We start from the raw sequence: 22,247 nt of genomic DNA, 5'->3' as shown, positions 1-22,247 counted from the left end.
GTGCCCGGCAGCCCGTTTCTGCAGGCTCGCGTGCCGGAACTGCCACAGAGCACAGACGACGCGGGTCCGAACATGGAGAGCCCCTGCTGCGATCGGAACGAGCTGCGCGGCCTGGGAGCACAGACTGCGACTGAGGACTGGCACTACTGCCGAGGGGCGGGGACGCTGCCTGGTCCGCTGCCCCGAAGGCATGACCCAGGTGAAGAGCACCTTTGCAACCGACGAGGAGCGAGTGGATCGCTTTCTCCCAGTTGTGCGGAGAGGAGCTGCCTGGGGGACCGTTGCTTAGAGCGGACTGAGAGGCCGGCTCTCCGGGGATTACCGCCGCGGCCTGCGGCGGTGTCTGCTTCTGGGGACGAGGCCGCCCCCTACAGTTGAGAGGGAGAGTGGTGCATCGTGGAGGAGGCCGCGCTGGCAACCGGCGCAAATGAGCTGCGCGGGCTTCCTTGCCTACCCGTGACTGCTGGAGGCCGCTAGCTCGACTGGGAAGAGTGTGGCGCTGAGAGACGCGGTGAGGACGAAGGGCCCTGGAGCAGAGGCCCGGGCTCGCCGCCTACACAGAGGAACCCCCCCAGCCGTGGGCAGAGGATCGTCGCAGTGAGTAGATCACCGGACAGCAGGGGGCAGTGCGGGGAGCTCTGAGCCCCCCCACTTCGCGAGGTGTGCTGTGCTGCCGGGGCTGGTATAGCCTGCGACTATACAGGGGACTGCCCACACGTATTGGCACCAAGGCATGGGGGAGACCGCTGGTGAGGCGCACAGACGAGGATACCACCCCCCCCTTCATTTTTTGAGTGCAGGAGTGGTGGTATTGGACTCACTCCCCAGGGAGTTAAAACAGTGGCAGAAGGGGTTGCCCTCACGAGAACTGACGTTGTACCCTCGCACTACAGGCGATATGGAGGCTCAGTGGTGATTGCCCCCCCCAACTGGGAAGCTGGCCGCCTGGCCTTGCAGGTGAGGGGCTGCCTAAGGAACTGGCATAGACGCAGTCACAACGGATTTGGTGGTGGGGCTGGATCAGGTTGCCTGACTGAGGGACTAAACACGATCCTGCAGGTTTGGACTCACATCTGAATGCGTACCTGATCACTGTAGAGCCGGAGCACGTGAGGACCGCGCCGAAACCTACGAGACGCTCCTGCAGTGGTGCCTCTGCTGCAATGGAGGACGCTCCTTGCAGTTGCCCCCCTAGTGTTTTCCCGCATTTCCAGCGTTAGTAGGGACACTTAAGAGACGCCAGGATGGGGCGCACGGACAAGTCCCAGCCCAAATTATCATTTGACCCAAAGAGGTCCAAAGCCGGCGAGAGCGAATCTGGGGGAGGCCAATGGGACCTGGAGGCCACAGAGGAGCCACCTCCACAAGATATCCGCAGCCTATTACTAGCCATGGAGAAGGGCCTACAGGGGGGGATTGCCACATTGGGAACCAAAATGGACGAATTAACCTATCGGATGGACCGCATGGCGGAGAGACTTGACAAACAGGCGGAGCGACTAGACATGTCGGAACACCGCCTCACTGAGGTGGAAGAGGCACAGACTTCTCTGGACGCAGAACATAAGCAGCTGAGCAGATTGATGCAGGTAATACAGGACAAGACGGAGGATTTAGAAGTTCGCTCCCGGAGATGTAATCTTCGTATTACAGGCCTTCCGGAAAACACAAAGACCGGGAACATGGAGGTGTTTGTTGAAAACCTGCTGAAGAAACTCCTTGGAGATGAGGCCTTCTCTGGTATGTTTGTGGTTGAGAAGGGCCACCGCTCTCAGCCCGAGGCCGAAACCCGGGGCCCCGCCGAGGCCTATAATCGCCAAGTTGCTTAATTACAGGGACCGCGATGTGGCGTTGTAGCTCGCAAGAGAAAAGCAGCCATTACAGTACGAGGGATCAGTCCTTAAATTGTTTCCGGACTTCACTGCCAAAGTTCAAGGCGCTCGGAGGCAGTTTGTGCCGATGAAACGCCAACTCCGAGAGATGGGCGCAGATTACGCGATGCTGTACTCCGCGAAGCTGCGGGTCAACAGGCAGGGGAAGTCCATGATCTTCACTGACCCTAGGGCTCTGCAGAAGGCCCTCAAAGACTGGCGCAGAGAGGGGCGACCCTCCCCGAACAGAGAACAGCAGGCAGAGGAGGCGGGAGGCCTCCTAGACGAACAAGATTAACTGTGAAGTTTGTTTTGGGGGCATCTAGTTTGGGTTCCTCTATCCGGAAGGCTTGGGCAGGGGTCACTGAGATATGTGTGATATGATATGTTCTGTGTTACTTTTTTTACTTTACAGGATAGCCCAGTAAATGCTGCGGGTTGCGGGGGGAAGGTGAGGTCTGGTTGTGACAAGATACGTAATTGGGATATCAGCTGGGTCACGGTGCAGGAGTGCTTACTGATATACGTAGGATGTGCAGGTAGCCAGTGTATAGACACTCTGCTAAGGTCGGTAATTGTGGGCCCCTATGGAAGGAGGGCCCGGTTGACACTGAGACTGCTACCACTGCTGACTGAGATTACCCGTGAGCGCGCTCAGCATTCCCATGATGTACGAACACCTGGGTGTGGGTTGCGGTTTCATGCTTGATATCGCTGTACTGGGACGGGGGAGGGGTGGGCGGCTACATGACCATGATTTCCACAGAGTTCTCCCTGCTGGTTATCTACGCCCCCACGTGAACTCCTTTCTTTTTTTTTTTTTCTTTTTCAGAACAATATTTTATTGTGCTGTTGAAGAGTTACATAAGACATACAGCGTCCCGATCCCGGGGAGGCTGCGAGCATGAAGGCAAAAATCACGTTGTAAAACAATTCAAACAGTCATTTAAATACAAAAACTAACCCTAAGTCCCTCCTCCCATCACCCCCTTAATCTCCCACCCGGAGTCCCCCTTACCCCACCCCCTGCACAGCGTCGAATCAGTCTATACGTAGAACATAGCAATGTACATGAAGTGTGTATCCCTCTTCACACGAGATCAATGTCCAAATGTCTTTCACCCGGTTCATCACGTGCTGGCGGCTCCAGCCATAACCCCCTGTACTCTGCCCACCTCTTCCAAATTTTGTAGTGTTTCCTGGGGCAACCCCTGGCCTCAAATATCGGGCGTTCCAGACCCATAGAGTAGTCAAGAGTCCTCTTCCACACACCCAACAGGGGGGCTTTGGGGTCTTTCCAGGCACGGGCCACGTCCCTCTTGGCCACCACAAGCCCCAACAACAACAAGTGGCGTTTGTAAACATTTCCTCCCACCTGTTCCAGGACATGAAGGAGGCCTAATTTTGGCATACGGGGGAGGTCCCAGCCCAGCACCTCCGACAAGCAGTTCCACACTCCCGTCCAGAACTTCCGCAGACCATCACACGCCCAGACTGTATGTAGGAATGTACCCGTCTCTCTGCCACACCTCAAACAGATAGGAGACGCAATCAAGCCCGCCTTCCATAGCCTTTCCCTGGTGTAGTATGCCCTGTGCAAGTATTTGAACTGAATAAATCGTAGCCGTACTGCAATGGCCGCCCCTCTGGGGGCCTCAAGTGCCTCCCTCCAGTCTTCCTCCTCAAATGCACCCAGGTCGTGTTCCCACTTGGCCCGCAGAGAGTCTAGGGAGGTCGAGCAATGTGTAACTAATGTTTGATAAATAGACTATATCTTTTTGCTCTCCAATTCCCCCATGAATACCTTCGCCTCCAGGGGGCTAAACTCGGGCAGTGAGTCCAGACTTCCCAGGGTAGGGGCAAGAGCGTGGCGGAGCTGCAGGTATTTAAAAAATTGGGTCTGGGGCATGTCATATTCCTCGCGTAGCTCCTGGAATGACTTAAGGGTCGTGCCCTTGACCACATGACCCACAGCCGAGATGCCGATCGCATCCCAGCCACGGAAGCCCTGCAGGGACAGCAACTCCGGCAACTGCCCATTCCGCCACAACGGGGTCTCCCTCGTCAACCTATTCCACCATCCCATTCTGCGGAGCGCACCGCGCCATATGTGGAATACGGTTTGCGTGACCTCAGGGAGCCTCCTCCTCTTAACAGCCGAATACAGTATCGTATGTAGCGTGTCAGGGTCCATCAGGAATCGCTCCAGGGCGTAGGTAGGGTCACTCCGCTCCCCATACCACCATTCATTCAGCACTAAGAGGTGGGAAGCCTGATAGTAGGACAGGACATCCGACGTTGCCAGCCCGCCGCAGTATGTGGACAGAAAGCACGTGCGGAGCGCCACTCTCGCCGCTCCCCCAGCCCAAAGGAAATTACTAAGTGCCGAGTTCACCAGTTTGAACCACCGCGGTGATATAGGAGGGTATGGGTGTTTTTGTAACTGATATATAAGGCGCGGGAGGGCCACCATCTTAAAAATGGCCGAGCGGCCATAAACGTTCAGGGGCATGCGGGACCATGTAGTCATGTCTGATCGGATACGCTCCCACACCGGCACTACATTGCGCGCCCAGGAGACTCCCCGTACGTCCATCAGAAATATCCCCAAGTACTTAAGTCCGCCTATCGCTTCCTGTAGCGCCCCGGCCCAGGGCCCCAAGTCTCGGCGCTCCCTCAGCACCCACAGTAGTGATTTGCGCAGGTTCAGGTGAAGGCCCGACACCTCTCCGAAAATACGCATGATGTCAAGGACTCGTGGTCCAGATCTGTTCAGGTCTGTAAGAAAAAAGAGGACATCATCAGCATATAGTGCAATTCTGTCGGAGGGTCCCGCAGTCCACTCAATGCCCCGCATCTGTGCGTCTATTCGGACCCACGCCGCCAGTGGCTCCATGGCCAGGGCAAATAGATATGGTGAGAGGGGGCAACCCTGTCTGGTGCCTCCACCTATAGGAAAGGAAGCAGACACTGCCCCAGCCACTCTCACCGACGCCGTGAGATCTGTGTACAACAGCTGTATATAGGAAAGGAAGCGGGGCCCCAGGTTTAACCGGGACAGAAGCGCACGGAGGTAGACCCAACTTACTGAGTCGAAGGCCCTGTCTATGTCGGCCAATAAAAGCGCCGCTGGTATCCCTGTCGCTCGGGCCGCCTCTATCACCACCTGTGCACGCCGAATATTGTGCCCTGTGGGGCATAAATCCGGCCTGGTCCGGATGCACGAGTGCTGTAATGTACGGGAGGAGGCGATTGGCTAATGCCTTTGCCAAAATTTTAGCTTCAGTGTTCAGTAGTGAGATCGGTCGATAGGACTCGGGTCGGTCCGGAGGCCTGCCCGGTTTGCAGAAGACCACTATCTCGGCGTGCCGCCAGTCCCTCGGAAGTCGGCCGCAGTCTCTGGCTTCTTCCAACGCCCTACCATAGTATGAACCCAACTGGAGGTGAAATTTCTTTAAAAATTCACAAGGGAATCCGTTGGGCCCGGGGGCTTTGCCCGTGTTCAGTTCCCCGAGGGCCGTTCCCAGTTCCTCCGCTGATAAGGGAAGGTCAAGTGCAGCTCGCTCCTCGTCCGAAATCGCTCGTGGCGGGAGATCAGCCAGAAACTTATCCACGTCACTCGGCGAAAGGAGTTCCCGAGGGGCGTACTGGGCCTCATAGTATCGTGCAAACGTGCCCACTAGGGCCGACGGGGCCGTCATGGGCTCACCCGTCTCGTCTCGCAGACAAGGCAGAGACTGCGCGTGGTAAGTACTTTGACAGAGTCTATATAGCATCGAGCTGGACTTATCGCCCCATTGGTAGATCCTACTCTGAGTCGCCAACCACAACTGTCGAGCCTCGTCTAGCTGCAAGGAGGCATATGACTGTTGCAGCAGTAGAATGTGTCTCACGTCTTCCTACCTCCCGCCAGCACTGCATCTATTTTCTTGGTCTCTAACATGGTCAGCCGCCAGAGTCAAATCTTCCCTACGCTTCCTGCGGGCGGCCGCACACCAAGCAATATCCACCCCACGAAGCGTGGGCTTCAGGGCCTCCCAAAGGGTCATGGCATCCATGTCGGGGTGATCATTATCGCTCCAGTAGTGAGCAATAGCCTCTCTCATATGGAACTGATAAGGTTCTTGCTGTAAGTGCCATGTGGAAAGAAGCCACCGGAATGGCTGCCCTCTCCTGTCTAGGTGAAGGTCTAACACAACAGGGGAGTGATCCGACAGGCCCCGTGGTAGGATCCTTGTGGTATCTACCCTCCCGACCCAGGACCGGGGAACAAATAAGTAATCAATTCTAGAAAAGGACTTGTGTACCGGTGAGACGTAGGTGTATTCGCGGTGTTGAGCATGTTGATGTCGCCATGTGTCTACCCATCCCATGCCTCTCGCCATGCCATCCAGTTTAGTAGTTGTGTCCGATAGCACCTCCCCCCCTAGCCTGTGTCGGTCCATTCGAGCATTCATCACATCATTCCAGTCCCCGCCAATTACTGCCATAACATCCGGGATCTCAGCCCATACACGAACAACTTTTCTATAAGGGCACACTGCAGCGGGGGTGGAGCGTACACACTCCCAAAGACGATCTGCTCCGTTCCTATCTTGCCCTGGATGAACACATACCTGCCCTGTGGGTCAGCCCAACTGAGTTTCATGAGTGTAGGACAGCCTGCGATGCACCAGGATAGCCACCCCCCGGGAACCTCTCACAAATCCCGCATGAAAGACTTGTTGATAGCCATATCTCTGTAGGCTAAGGGTCTTGGAACCCAAGAGGTGGGTCTCCTGTAATAGCAACACATCGGCCTTGTCCCTCTTCCCTTGGCGCAGGACTGCCCCTCTTTTGATTCTATCTAGCATCCCCCGCACATTCCAGCTCACAACACGCAGCAAGGCCCTTTGCAGGCCCGATTCGGGAGTTTCAACCACCATCTAGGGATAGGAAGTCAGGCAGTCCATGCGGCAGAGGCCACACACATTCATCTTGCATTGACAGGATCCAGAAAAACACTGTGCAGTAAAACGCGTCCCCCCTCCCCACACCCCCTCGGAGCACCCACCCAACTGCCCCGCATTTCCACAACCCCCCCACAACATTCCCCCCCATCTTCCACGCTGCCTACAACTCTCCCACCACCCCCCCCCTCCCCATACCTCAGTAACATTGAAGTACCTGTCGCGGTATAGACAGTCACTAGCCCCCAACGGGAGGCCAATGACCCACTATGCCAATGGATCCCAACCAACTGTCCACCCAATCCCAACTAACCCTTAACCCAACTAGCTACTCTACTGTTCGGGGTGATGTCCGCCTACTCACGGGCATCCCCTAACCTGCGTCTTGCCCTCACACTGTGGGCGTGAGTCATATAGTTTGACGTTAAGCCACTCGGTCAAGTGGCGCGTGCGGTAGGATCCGGAGACCGTTGTGCCCGTCTGGGGAGACACACGTAGTGGATCTAGGGCAGCACTTGTCTTCATGGCCCTGGCGCCGGAGCCTCATCTGCAATGCTGCCCCCCGACGCCCCATCTTTGGACGGGTGGTTCCTCTGCGAGCGTGCCCTCCAGTTACTCCTGCTTCGTGACCTCCTAGGGGTCCTCGGGGGTCGGTCGCTGAGGAGGAGTCAGAGTCTCTGCTCGGGGGGTAATGTACCTTGACCCTCACTGTCTCATCTGTCCATTCAAAGACCTCCTCCGGGGGGGTTGAAGAACTGTGTCTTAGATTGGAACACCACCCGCAGGCGGGCCGGATAGAGCAAGGCATATTGAATTTTTAGTTCTCTCAGCCGTGCCTTTGCCGCAGTAAAGGATTGGCGCTGTTGCTGCACCAATTTAGTATAGTCGGGGAAAATCAGTATTTTGTGATTGTCGTACATTACAGGTTCCTTATCCCTCGCTTGCCTCAGTATAGTGTCGCGGTCATGGTAATTGAGGAGTTTGGCAATGCCCGTATGGGGGGCAAGCTCCAGTCGGCGGCTTCGGGAGAAGAGCGCGATGAGCCCGCTCAATAATGAAACATCTCGATAGAGAGTCCGAGGGGAGCCACCCCTCCAGCCACTGTGTTAGGAATGCCTCCATATTGCCCTTCTCACAGTCCTCCGGGAAGCCCACAAATCGTAGGTTGTTCCTTCGCGCCCGTCCTTCAGCGTCTTCGGCCCGGCGCGCCAGGCCCTTCTGTATTCCCTCCATAGCTGCCACTTTCCTCTTTAGGACCACAACATCGTCCTCCACCTCCGTGATTCTGGCTTCAGTTTCCGTTATGCGGGCCACCGCGTTGCGTAGATCTTGACGGAGCAGTGTGACATCGGCCCCAACTGGCCCAATTTTCGTGTCCAGTGTGTCTCTTGACTGCGTTATAGCCGCCAATAGGGCCGCGTTGTCCGGGTTCGTCACCGGTCCCGGCTGGCCTCCAGACGCCCGGCCCCACCACTCGGCCCTGTAAATTTATCTATGGGGCCTTGTTTCGTAGTACCTCCGCTATTGCCGCCCCTCGTCATCGTGGATGAGAGTCTGTGGCACAATGTCCCAATAACTGTAGGCGCCTGCCCTCCTCCGGTTCAGGGCCTCCGGAAGGAGCCGACACGTTCCGGTCGGGCCCCGGGGAATGTAGGAGAGAGTGTCAGGATAGTGGTGTGGCTCCAAAGCGTGCAGCACCTCCCCAGGTCACCAAGCACAGCGGCGAAGCACAGTGCGTACAACTGGCTGGAGGTTTCGATCAAGATGTGTCCCAACGAGGGCCCCCACAACGGGGTCGTCCAGGCCCACTCACACACTCCCCCGGGACCCTGGCGCAGACGTACACTGGTCCTCGTCAAACACAGCAAAGTTCAGATCTGGGCGCCAGGGGTATATCACACGAACCCCAACGGGCTCGCCTTCAAGTGTCCCCTTTAAGAATCAGGCACTTAGTGGCCGATGGTGGAGGGGGGCCTCGCAAGTGGAGCGGTGCATCCAAGAGAGGGGGGGGGTCTGAGCCCTTCAGGTCCCCTAGGGCTCTGGGCCCCCCCGCGGTCCGAGCTGACCGCCGAGCGGGAGCCCCTCGTCGTCAACGGTATCCCCCCCCTCTTCAATGCCGCCCAGCTCCTAGCAGCCGCTTACCCCTGACACTCCGGCGATCCAACTGTCGGGCCAGCTCCAGGATCTCTCCGCAGTCCCACGTCTCTCTGTGCCGCCGGGAGCCAGTCCAAGATCAGTAGCCGACCCAGGCGCCACCGCACTTCCAGTCGGACCCCCACTGGACTCGGGGACCCGGCTCCGGCGCGCGGCGCAGGCCGCACTGCGTCAGGGCCCGCTCCGCTGCAGCGCGCGCCCTGTGTGCTCGCGAATCTGCCGCCGGAGGACTCCCTCCACCACCGAGGGCGGAGTGTAGGGTCGGGGGATCCGCACCCCAGGGAGCACCTGCCCCAGACTCGGTCGGGCAACTGTCCGGTCGAGGGGAGCTGGTCCAGGTCTCGATGTCGCCTCCAGCGCCACCGCACTTCCGGCCGGACCTCGAGGTCCCGGCTCCAGCGTGCGACGAAGGCCCCACTGCTCCGGGCCGTGTGCCGCCGGTATATCAGCCCGGTGCGTGCTCGAAGTGTAACCGGAGCTCGCTCCCTCTTAATGGCCAAGAAGGGCTTGATCAGGGAGTCCGCAGGTCAGGGCGATGCAGGAGAAAGTAGAAGGATATTGTGACGGCGGGACGGAGCTCACTCAAGCCACGTCCGCCATGCTAGCCGCCTCGGCCACGCCGAACTCCACTTTCTTTGTACTGGGTTTTGTTTTCATCTTTTGGTTTTCAGGATTGAGGGGATGGGTAGAGAGGGAGGTTTTGTTGCGGTGGGGGATGATCGCAGCGTGGTTGGGCAGGCATGGGAGGGTGCTGGGAGAGGGGTGGGGCAGCACTGCGGTGTGTCGCTTGAGTTGGGAGGGGACTGTTTACTGTTTGAAAGCGTGTTTCACGAGCTGTTAGGCACAGAATCGACAAGGCATGGCATGAGGACATACGTTCAGACCACTTTGCTGAGAACTATACTCCAACTGTTGCAGACAGGATGATCCCGCCAGGGGAAACGTCAGACACACTCACGCTAATAACATGGAATGTCCATGGTCTTAACGTCCATAGAAAGGTTAGGAAGGTCCTACAATAGCTTTCGAGGCATGGTGTTGATATCGCGCTCTTACAAGAGACACACCTTCACCCAGATAGCCACATTCTGTGATATAGGGGCCTAATGGGTAATATACACGCAGCGGGATTTACATCGCACGCCAGGGGGGTTCTCACGTGGGTCAACCCTAAGACATTGCTGACAATGACTCCACTGGAGACGGACAGGGATGGAAGGTATAAGATTACGAAATGTTGCGGGAAGGGTATGGAGCTTTGCATAGTGAACACCTACTGCCCTAACTACGACCACCCCAGCTTCTATTCGGATTTGGTGGCCAAGATTCTAATGCACTCTAGATGCAATGTCCTCTGGGGGGAGATTTTAACATGACGAGACAACCCAGCACAGATATTGAGATGTTTTTTGACACCAAAGTGGGCACTGCGGACTCGTTCCAGAATGTTTGGGAGGCCTTTAAGGCGTAAAACAGGGGGTCACCATTTCTAAGCATTCGGGGGTTCTTAGATCGATCCAAGGATGGTTGAAGAGACTGGAGGAAAAACGTAAGACTCTGGAGGAAAAACTTACGGCAACGGAGGCCCGGCACCTGCGGGACAATAGCGAGGCCCTCACGCAGGAGCGTGCCCAAACATTACGCGAATACCACGAGGAGGCTGACTCTGAAGTAAAACACTTAGCAGAGTACATAACTGCTAGATCCTATGGTGAGGGGGAACGCCCCGGATCGGTTCTTGAGCAGCTAGCTAAACAACGCAGAAACAGGGAGCCGGTTACGGATATGAGGTCCTCTCCGTTGGACGAACCACTTTCAGGTGAACAAGTTGTGGAACGATTTCGCGAGTATTATGCGGCTTTATACGCCTCCCGAGGGGCTGCCCCGGAGGAACGAAAACTCTACTATCTCTCCCATATTAAACTGCCCTGGCTGTCTAACTTGCATCGCAAATTCCTAGTTCGCCCGATTGAGCGAGAGGAAATTGTATGGGCTTTATCTGCTATGAGGGCCGGGAGTGCGCCGGGAAGTGACGGGCTAACTGTTGCCTTTTATAAGGCATTTGCAGATCTTCTGATTTCTTGGTTACTTACCCTCTTTGAGGACATGGCTGACACTGGCACTATGCCGCCCACTATGCGTGAGGCGATATTGGTAGCCAATCTTAAGCAGGGGAAGACACTGGGGAGCTGCGCTTCGTAACGCTCCTTATCGTTATTAAACGTGAATGCGAAGATATTCGCGTAACTGATCACAAACCGCCTCAGCCCCATGGTTGCTTCGATGGTCGCCCCAGAACAGGCGGGATTTGTGCCCAGCCGTAACCTCACGTATAATTTCAGGACGGTGTTCGCAGCATTCCAGCACACATGCCCGGAGGTCCCAGCTGTCGCAGTCTTTCTAGACATGGAGAAGGCCTTCGACTCAGTCAGCCTGAACCTTTGACTTTGGCTCGGGCCAGCACCCCCAGTTATCCCCGGTTGACGCTTTATGTTTTTTGCCATTATTTGATAGTTTATTCTTTAAAAATGTGTAATTCCGGAACTACTGATTGGATTTTTTTTTGTTTTGGTCTAGTTTTATTTATTAAATACAGCTCAATTTTTCAAGCTAACCTGGTGTGGAATCTTTGTGCGCTGTTTTCACTGTTTTACTGTTTGAAGAATTGGAAAAATACTTTACATGTTGCTTCGAAGGTAAGCTCGACTGCTCTATGCCAAACTACCCGGGGTTGGGCACAGGTTAATATGGGGTTCGCTTGTGCCTTACCATGACCATGACTAGGACTGTGATTGTTGCTTGCCAGGGCAATTTCTAACATTGATGATCAGTGGTGAGGATAGGACTGATGTCTGTGCAGTGCCATACAGTGATTTGGTGTACACTACCCTTCCATATCCAAGACCCATTCAAGTTTTAAATTCTCCCTTATTGGCCTTTTTGCCTTTTCTCTAAATGCATTCCTATCTTACCTGCCCGATTGTGTCTGTGACCTCACCTGCAAAGATGGAGTTTCAGCTTGTCAACCTGGAGAGCTACACTGTGGCTCAGCTCAAGGAGTTTTGCCAGGAGAGGGGGCTGCTTGCAAAAAGGAGCATCAATAAGGAGGAGTTCCAGAAAGCCATGACAGTCAAAATACGGTTGTTCACAAGGAACTCATTACAACAAAAGATACAAATTAAACGAACATTAGTATGCAATAGAGTAAGTGAGTATCATTTAGGTAATATCATTTTTTTGCTTGTAGGGAACGTATATAAATCCGGAGATAACAGCCAACAACAAACAACAATACTTCTGCAGCGCCCACCTCAGCTGAAGTGGGCATATTTTATTTGCAATAACAATCTGAAATTATTAGAAAATTAGACTTCAACTGTGTATTCACACTATATACAATTTCATATTGGAACGTGACTCATGTGACCCCAGACCATAACCAAAACAGTGAAGTAGCTGCAGTGACAATAATACAAGAAGCGATTGGTTATTGGAATGACATGGGAAGTCCTTAGGGTATCAGATTCTTTTTTTTTTTTTAAACATTTTTATTTTATGGGTGTCACAAGCAAGTTTTAACACAAACGAAAAACAGTATTTCATTTTACAATACATCGAGCATCTGCGCTGATATTACAAGAAGCAGTTTAACAAAGGAAAAAAGACACAAAATAAGAGAAATTGGCGCAAATAAAAAGTAAGATCAAAATTAAGATTAATCAGGGCTTCAGATCACATTAGTTCAGTTCACAAGTAGGAAACATGCATCCCCAGATTCTCTCTATTTTAGTCATTGCTTTAACACCTCTTTTCCTAGCTAAAGATAACTCCATATGATGTATCTCTTTGACCAAGCACCACCATTCATTTACATGAGGCGAGTGATCCGCAATCCAAGCTCTAGCTAAAACCAGCCTTGCGCATGCTAACAGAATAAAAATTACATTTTGAAATGGAGATGGAATAGGCTGAAAACCTAAAAGGATCATTTCAGATGTTAATGGTGCATCAATTATTTGTTTCAATCTCAAAGTTCTTTCTAAGCTGTCCCAAAACGGAGCAAGAACTGGACAGAGGACCAACATATGTTCTAAGTCAGCAGCTTGGAGGTGGCACTTTGGGCACTTAGTGCGATCATTAAGGGCATTATTAGAGGCCCATTTACTTATTTGTAAGGGGGTATGATAAAGTTGGCATATTGTTTTGTATGCTTGTAGTTTTAAACTTGAGGAGTGGACTAACGTGTCAATTTTGTATAAGAAGGAGGAGATTTCATTCGAAGTAATACCGGTAGGAAATCGTAAAGCCCATTTCTGTGCTATTTTGGGGCATTCATCTGATTTGTTTTCAGTAAAGCATCTGTATCCTTCGCTGATAGTAGCTTTCTTATCCCCCACTCCTTTATACAAGCATTGCAAAAAATCTGAGCCCACAATCTCTAAGTTTTTGTTTCCCTATAAGGAAATCACGTATTTGTATATACTTAAAATAAGTGTGTTCTGGTAACTTGTATAATAACCTTAGTGTATCGAATTCCAAAAAACCTGATGAGCCGTATAAGTCCCCCAATTTCATTATTCCTTGTTTTGCCCATATCTTACATCCTAAATCATTAAAGATACTTGGTAAGCCCGGATTGTTCCAAACATTTAAAAGAGAATGGTAAAATTATACTTTATTCTGGATCATTAATATCCTCCATATACTGATTATATCTTTCGCAGTCTTAAACCTCACTCTTTTAAAGTAATTTGGGTCATTAATTCTAGCCAAAAACTGTAAGCAATCTAATCCTAGCATGAATCGATGGAAAAAAATATGGGTTACTGGTGTTAAACAGACTCTGTAGCCGCCCCAAAAATGAGGCAAAATAGTACATTCTGAAATCTGGGAAGTCTAGCCCTCCTTTTATAAATGGTAGTTTCAGAGAAGAGAGTGCTCTGCGGTTCTTTTTAAAGCCCCATATAAAGCTGCCCAGTATGCCATCAAGTTTCCTGAAAAATATTTTATTTATCTTCAGAGAAATGCATCTAAATAAGTACAAGAATCTTGGCAAGATGTTCATTTTAATAAGATTAATTCTCCCAATAAGATTTAGAGGCACTTTATGCCATTTTTTAAGGAGAGCCTGGGTATCTTTTAGTAAAGCATCATAATTCAATGACATTATATCCCTAATATTAGATGTTATCTTGATGCCTAAATAGGTAGCAGCATGGCATATTCCAGTTACTTGCATCAGTGGTTTGTGATTAACTGTAATTTGAGTCTTTCCCAAGTTTAACTTATATCCCGAAACTTCTCCAAAAGATTCTGCCTCTTTGACGATTCCTGCCATAGATTCAATCACATCACTTGTATAAACTGCCAAATCGTCTACGTAAGCTGTAATTTTAAGCGAGTTTGCCCCAGATGTAAATGGTTTTATCATCGCCTGGGATTGTATGGCATTAATGAAGGGTTCCATGGCAAGAGCAAATAATAGAGGTGATAATGGGCATCCCTGCCGGGTCCCTCTTCTTATTGGGAATTTAGTAGAGAGTAAGCAGTCGTAACCTATTAAAGCGTTAGGGAGGTAATAAAGTTCCTGGATCTTCGTTAAAAATTTAATTTTGAACCCCATTGCTTTCAGAATTGCCCATAGATAATCCCACCCCACTCGGTCAAAGGCTTTTTCAGCGTCAAGTAATATCATACCGAGTGGGGAGGGATTGGTAGCTGCCATATCGATCAATGTGAAAGCCGTGTTTACATGCTGAGTGGTATCCCAGCCTACTACAAAACCATGCTGATGTTTACTGACCAATCTAGTCATAAGGGGAGAGAGTCTTATGGCTATTAATTTAGCAAATACCTTGGCGTGCGCATTGGTCAGAGAAATTGGGTGGTAAGACCCGCATTCCGTAGGTGTTTTATTCTTCTTTAAGAAGAAGATAATTTTAGCAGTATTCCAGCAGGTCGGGCCCCATCGATTGTGATAATCTGATTAATGACCAAGCAAAGTTCATCGCAACAAATTTTATAAATTTCAATAGGCAAAGTGTCCTCTCCTGCAGCCTTCCCAGATGGAAGAGAAAAAATTGCTAATTTTAGTTCTTCCTTAGTGAAGTCTTTTTCTAGTTCTTCCATACTTCCGGTATCAATCTCGGACCGCCAGTTATTTCTAATATAGTTTTCCACAAGCTCCATTGGGTGTACACTCTCAGGGGTGTACAGCTTGATGTAATGATCAGCAAATTGTTGCAGTATCTGGTCAGGGTGAGTATAATTAGTACCATCTGCCCCTTTTATGCTCTTTATTAGTGAGGTGGCTCTGTCGTCAGCTATTTTATAAGCAAGAATTTTTCCTATTCTGTCGCCACTCTCATATTGTGAAGTCTTATATTTGTGTAGTTTAGCAGTGACTTTGTCTCTTAAAAATTTCTTAGTTTCACAGCGTAGGGTGGTTAGTTTAAGTTCCAGTCTATCTTTATTTAAGTTGTGAGAAGCACCTGCACCTTCTTTTCTAGCAATCTCAGCCAAGTGTTCTTCTAGCCCCCTTATCCCTGATGCTATACGACCGATCTTTTCTTTCCGGTTGGCATTCTGCTGTATAATAAACTGCTGGGCAAAACCTCTAATACTGGCCTTGCAACAGTCCCATACTGAAGTGATTTTAGCCGTGTCGATATTGAACTCTAAAAATTCTTTTATATGTGCTTTCAGGAGAGGAATAAACGAAGTATCGGATATCAGATGTCTGAGGAAAGAAAATAATCTAGGTTCCTTCTTTTTAGATATAATCTTAAAGGTTACCACTATGGGATTATGGTCCGATGTTACCTTTGGGCAAATCTCCATTTTGCAGCTCTCCAAAATATGACTCGTTGCCCAAGCCATATCTATGCGTGAATACATTTTATGGGGTATAGAGTGGTAAGTGTATCCGGCCAAAGTAGGATATAAATGTCTCCAAACATCTTTCAATTTATGTAGACGGGCTAGCTCTAAAATAGATGCCCTGGTCTTGCACATTCGGTGTGAGGGAGTGCTCTTAGTTGTATATTTTGCGTAATTTATGACACAGTTAAAATCCCCCATAAGTAGTATCTCTCCCTCCCACCCTAATAGTTCAATATTTAGACGGTCGAAAACTGCTGCATCGTCATAATTAGATCCGTATACTGCACATAAGGTATATTTGAGACTAGATAACGTGATTTGAGCGATTACCCATCTTCCAGCTTTATCAGATGCTACCCTATTGATCTCAGCCTTGAATAATTTTTTCTTAAGTATAGCCACCCCACGGATGGACGCATTCAGAGGTGTACAGCTTACAAGCTCATACCCCCCTTGCTCAAGCATTTTCCTATCTTGGTATCGTATATGTGTTTCATTTAATAATGCAAAATGAGGATTGTACATTCTTAACTCTTCAAACACAAACTGTCTTTTGCTTCTATTATTGAGCTCTGAAACATTCCATGCAAGGCAGTTAACTTGACACATGTCTTAATTCAGAGATGTTTTGAATAACTGCTTCAGGAAAAAAAATATACCAATTCTAAGATTATAAATTTGTACCACACATCGTGCCTGCTTGTGTCACCCTTTTCAGTTGCCCCCACCACCCCTCCCACAACCTCCCCCTGGCCTAAACTTAAATCCCTCCCCCCAACCTGTACCTACCCGGAAGCCTAACCCTATCTTCTGCTGCCGCTGGATGGGCAGCCAGTCAGTGGGAGCTCCCCAAGGACCCTCTCCCTCCGTGTTAAATCATACACAGGTATCATATTGAAGGAATAGAGCGCATGAGCAATATGAGTAAAAATAAGAAACAAAAAAGAGAAGAAAAAAAAAAGAATAAACAATCAGCTATCTGTGATCAATCAAAAAAACAGTATTTCTGGTGGTTAGCGATCAGCTGCTAATGAGGCCAGGAATTGTTTGGCTTCCTTGAAGTCATTGAATATACGGGTGAGGCCTGCTTTTATAACTTTAAGCCTGGCGGGCTCCTGGAGATAGACCACTGCCCCCATAGATTTTAAAGGATCTATCAGTTTGCGCAGTTCCCACCGCTTGTCCATTGTGGCCTTGCTAAGATCTGATTTCGTAAAAAATTTAACATTATCCACTGTCACTGGGGAGTTGGGTCTAGCCTTAATAGAGATTGCCTGTCTTAATAAGAAATTTCCCAAACAAATCAGAATGGGTCTAGGGAATCTACTATCCTTATTTTTAGAAAACATTGGCAATCTGTGAGCTCTTTGTATTTGGGAATCCCAATCCCAATCGGATAAATCTGGGAAAGCTTTATGCAAAAGCTTAACCATGTATGCTCGGGCATCGGCCCCTTCTGACCCCTCGGGAATTCCAAAAAAACGCAGGTTCTGGCGCCTTTGGTGATTTTCCAGGTCCTCAACCTTGTTCTTAAGTGTCATAATATCTCTATCCTGGCAATCTGAGGATATAACAGTGGTGGCCAGAGTTTCCTCTACAGTGACAATCCTCTGTTGAATTTCAACTATCTCCTCAGTAACATTATGCAGTTTGCCTGTGACCTCTTGCAGACAGCTCTGCATTTTGCAGTTATCTTCCCTTAGTTGAGAAAAGTTGTGTAGAACCTCTTGGCGATGTTCTAGAAGTGTCTTCAGAATTAAATCTAAAGAGGTTTCCGCGGGGGAAGCTGCGGGTACAGCAAGTACTGGGCATGATTGTTGAGGTAAGATTGGTGTCGATATTGAGCATGATGCCAAATGAGATGCTTGGCTGGACTCTATGCAACCGGATGAAAGAAGTGATGAAGAGCCGGCAATCTCACCTTCTATATTGGGAAGGCCGGGAGCGTTACTTACTGCTTTTGGTGCTGCTGCCTGCAAAGGGTCTGTAAGTGCATTGCTATTAGCAGAAATCTTAGGGTTATTCATACCCTCTGTAGGGCTATTGCCAGAGAGACGCATAGCTATAGTTTTTACACCTCCTTTAGCCTGTATCCACTTACGTAGTGGACTCTGATCTTTCAAAAGTTTCTCCCGGGCACTAGCATTGGCAGATGTTAATGTTGATGACAAAGTGTTAAAGTTCAGACTTCTGCCCTTCTTGGCCTTGGTCTTTGCTTTCCCTCTCCTTTTAAGTAAACCCATGTTTTTGCCATTCATCATTATTGCAGAGTCGTCTTCAGTCTCGTCACCCTCTAGGCCATCCTTGATAACCAGGTCCTCATAGTCATCCTCATTAGAATCCACCGGTGAGAGGTCATTTTTAGCTGAGTCCTCTCCTTTCCCAATTAAAGTCTCATCCGATGCACTTATTGCATTTACATTTGTCTGGTTCTCCGTCTCGATAACTATATCAATGTTAGTGAAGCATTGACTTAGCACAGCTGGCGAACCTGGTTGATTAGAAACATCATCCTCAGTGATCAGCTTAGCGTTCTCCATATCTATATCCATATCCAAGACTAGGGTCTGTGCTGCCTTACTCGCCCCCTCAGAAAGTTGGTAAGTCTCTGCGTCGTTTAGTGTAGTATCTCCAGAGTTTTCCTCAGACCGACCTGTCTTAGTAGTAGCAGCTGCGGGAGCTGCAATAGTGACTCCCTTAGTAGTAGAGGCGCCAGCGTGATTATCAACCATCGGCGCTAGTGAATTATCACATAAGTTATGACCCCCACCGCTGGAGTGGCCCATAGTATTACGAGAGACCTGAGGGCTAGCTGGCCCCTTGTTATTCACAGTAGCGTTCTTTCCTAATGCATTTTTAGAAACACTTGTTGCTATTTCATTCCCCCCAGGAATCAATAATACTGGTGGTCGTATTATCATTTGCTTACCGCCTTGTTTGCACGGTGTGGCGAGAGAGAGTGCAGTACCAGATTTAGCAGTCGCTGCTACTACTGCTGCTGCTGTTGCTGGTAGTGTTGTTGCCTCTTTAGCTGCTGCTGGCTCCAAAGTCTCTTTTCCTTCGGTGGTCTCCTTATGGGATTTATTCTGCCGAGGGGGGTTTTTGGAAGCGTTCTTGGGGGCCATTATTGCGCTGGTTTCCAGCCTCTTCTTGCTCCTGGTCCTCGCCACAGCGGGGCTTTCGTCTGACCCTTTGCTGCCGCTATTCCGTCTGCTTCGTCTACTTTCGTCTCTCACCTAGCAGAGCACGGTATCACTCAGTTGCCGGCAAGCAGAACACTGCTCCACTCTGCTCCCTAGAGTTCCCGCTTCGCGTAGCTGCTGTTGCCGGTTGGCTGTCTACACCCCTTGCACTGTCTTACTCCGCCTCAGCAACCGCCTCTTGCTGCGCTGCTGCCTCAGAGGATCACAGTACAACGCTGCCAGTTCCGTGGAGCCTGCTTTACTCGCCCATTCCGATGATGAAAACCAGAGGACACATGTGAGTAATACCTTAAAGCATCCGTTTACTCGTTTCAGTTGCTCGTTACAGTCAAGTCAATGACTGCCGTGCTCGCTGTGAGTCCCCCGTTGAGGTCCTGCGTGATAGCACCCACGCTCAATGCGAGTCTTGTAGTCACACAAGCGCTTGTTTTTTCCCGGGTCTCTGCAGAAAAGGGGCTTTTGTGACCGAACGCTTCACATAGCATATCTCTGCTTCATGCGCTCAAACCAGTTCAGCCCGAAACGGCCCGATTCAGTACATCATTCCACGGAGGTAGGGAGATCCTGCAGAAGCTTCCTCACTGTGGCAGCTTCAGTCCGCCATCTTGCTTCCGCCGTGTCTCCAGGGTATCAGATTCAATTATTCATTCTAGAAAATATTTCTACTATTCTGGTCCGTTTCGTTGTCGACGACGGTTCGACCCTTTCATATTACGGGGTCTCTTCAGGATGGGAATTCTGGGGACCTAGGCACTCTGGAAATGCTTGAGGCATAATTGCATTCCATCGTCTTATAATGGTATCAGTTGTAGCCACAGTAGCTAAAATCCCTAAAATTGGATTAACAGAACGCATTTAGGATTCAACTGGGTAAGTCAATAAGACAGGATCCTTGATGTGTGGATGCGGAGAATATAGGGTAACAGTCGTAGTTACCAACGATTCTAAGTCGGAGTCAGGATGGTAACGTGAAAGGTGTCACGGATATCAGTCCAACAGTGATTAAAGAAATTAGCTCACTGTGGAAGTGGTTGATGCGGGTCTAAATCCCGTGGACGGTGGACCGTCTGTAGTCTGAATGAGGCTTGAGGCATGAGTAGAGTCCCACCAATTGCCAGTCACAACAGATGACCCAGAGGATGAGGAAGGATCAGAGCAGGACTCACAGGAGGGTGGTAACCTACTCTCAGGATTTAAATTTCTGTGGCCTCTCACAGCCTGTCCCCAGAGAAGCTGGCGGAAAGAAAGGCAGAGAGGGAGTATAAACTACAGATAGCCCAGTTGAAAAGAGAAGAGAGGAAACGGTCCATGAAGAAGAACATTACCATGGAGCGTTTGACTCATGAGAGGCTGCTTAATGAGCTGGACATCAAGGCCAGACAGGCAAAGTCCAGCAGTGATGGTGGCAGCATTCTACAGTGCCCTCTGGAGACAAGAGGTTCCATATTCACAAAGGTCTGGTGCCTGACTTTGTTATGGGAGGAGGACATTGATATAGTGGTTTGAGGCTAATGAGATTGCTATACAGGTGCACAAGATTCCTGAGGACGATGAAGGGGATAGTCTGTGAAGGCATATCCCTAGTGAAGGGAAGGACACCAGACTGGTCCTAGAGAAGGGAGACAGCATGAGGTATCCTCCCATAAAGGAAGCCCTCGTCAGGAAGTATGGGTAGACCTCAAAGTAGTATAGACAAAAGTTTAACGACAGTCAGAAACTGGCCCAACAGACCTGGATGGATTGTGTGGATTACTTTTGCAAGGCACTAGATGGCTGGGTGAAGGGAAATGAAGTCCAGGATTATGGAGAGCTGTACAATTTGATTACAGAGGAGCACCCGTTTAGTTTTTGTTTTCCAGATCTGCTCCAAAACCTTATTGATAGTAAGCTGACTGGTCCCGGGGCGCTTGCTAAAGAGTCAGACCACTGGCTCAGCACCAGGGTACAAAAGAAGGTACCTGGGAGAGACTCCAAGAAGGGTGGTTCAGGTACCCCCCCTGCAGTGTGAGAGGGAGGTCAAAGGAGATAGAGACAGGTCCCCGACTAAGGAAAGAGGAAAGAGTTCCTACACCCCATTCTGAGACAGAGAGGAATCAGTTCTGGTTTTGGTTTGCAGTGGCCCAAGGCACCCCATTTCCAACACCGCTGCATTGCTTGTTCCTAGCTAGGACACAAGCAGGGGGGACTCTGTCTATCCTAAGAAGGCATCCACTGGTGGGACCTCTACAGGGGTGGCCAATGTGGCCTCTGGGGTAAGACGTCCCCAAGGGAAAATCATAGACCAACCCATGATCTCCCTTAGCTGGGGGGGTGGGGGTGGAGAGAGGGAGGGAGGGGGGGGGGGGTCGGCTCAGAGAGTAAGCTGGTGATTCAAGGGAGTTGGGATTGTCCCTTCCACCAGATTAAAGTAAATGGGGTCCCTGTCACTGCTCTGAGGGACACTGGAGGTACCTAGACCATGATAGTGGAAAGGCTAGCTTCTCCAGAGCAGTGCATAGCCCAGGTATGTGAGGTGACCCATGCCCATGGCCAGCTCTTTTTCTGCCCTATGGCCCTGGTATCCCTGGAGTGGGGTGGGGAGGTGACCCAAAGGAGGGTCACAGTTAGTCTCCAGATGCCCATATACTGCATTATGATGAAAGAGTAGCCACTGGTTTAAGGAGAACTGGGGAGGGGCAGCCACCCAGGAATGTCCTGAAAGTTCTGCTTTCTAGAGGTACCACTCCCAAGCGCTTGTTCGGGGAGCCCAACTGGAGGAGGGGCATTGGGAGTACTCACCCAGTCCCCTGTTCAGCCTCAGGGTATAGACTCTAGGCTGGGTGACCAGGCTTAGGGTACCACCCCTGAACTGGTGGGAAGGAGAGTGGGAGTAAGCTTCAAAGCACACAGAGGTACTGCCCCCCACTTTGAGAAACCTCAGAGGACAGAAGCCCCTGGATGGCCGGGGTGTGTCTCTGGACACTGACCGCTTTCAGTGGCTTTCAGCAGGGTCATCCCCATAACTGTTTGCCTTCAGACCTCCTGTGAACTTTGTTTCTGCTGGCCTTAGGACTCTGCACACTTTACCACATCTACCCTATGCTTGTGCTCTTTCCCTAAAACATGCTAAAATTGGTTTATACCCAATTGGCATATTTAATGTACTTATAAGTCCCTAGTAAAGTGCACTACATGTGCCTAAGACCCGC

General features: G+C 50.3%; 1 protein-coding gene across 6 annotated transcripts in view; it reads right to left on the bottom strand.

The window, feature by feature from the left end:
• ASZ1 (ankyrin repeat, SAM and basic leucine zipper domain containing 1) overlaps positions 1–22,247 on the bottom strand; it is a 2,002,188-nt gene that overhangs the window by 1,302,816 nt on the left and 677,125 nt on the right. For 3 of the 6 annotated variants that reach the window (XM_078674341.1, XM_078674343.1, XM_078674342.1), the window contains exon 3: positions 11,973–12,052. The exons of the other annotated variants lie outside the window; for them this stretch is intronic. In XM_078674341.1, the coding sequence (XP_078530467.1) occupies positions 11,973–12,052 (80 nt within the window). The remainder of the gene's footprint in view (positions 1–11,972; positions 12,053–22,247) is intronic. 6 annotated transcript variants of the gene reach the window in all.

The sequence above is a fragment of the Lissotriton helveticus genome, chromosome 1_1 (assembly GCF_964261635.1).
Source record: "Lissotriton helveticus chromosome 1_1, aLisHel1.1, whole genome shotgun sequence".
In the NCBI taxonomy this organism is placed as follows: domain Eukaryota; kingdom Metazoa; phylum Chordata; class Amphibia; order Caudata; family Salamandridae; genus Lissotriton; species Lissotriton helveticus.
This window is presented reverse-complemented; position numbering and strand designations above follow the sequence as displayed.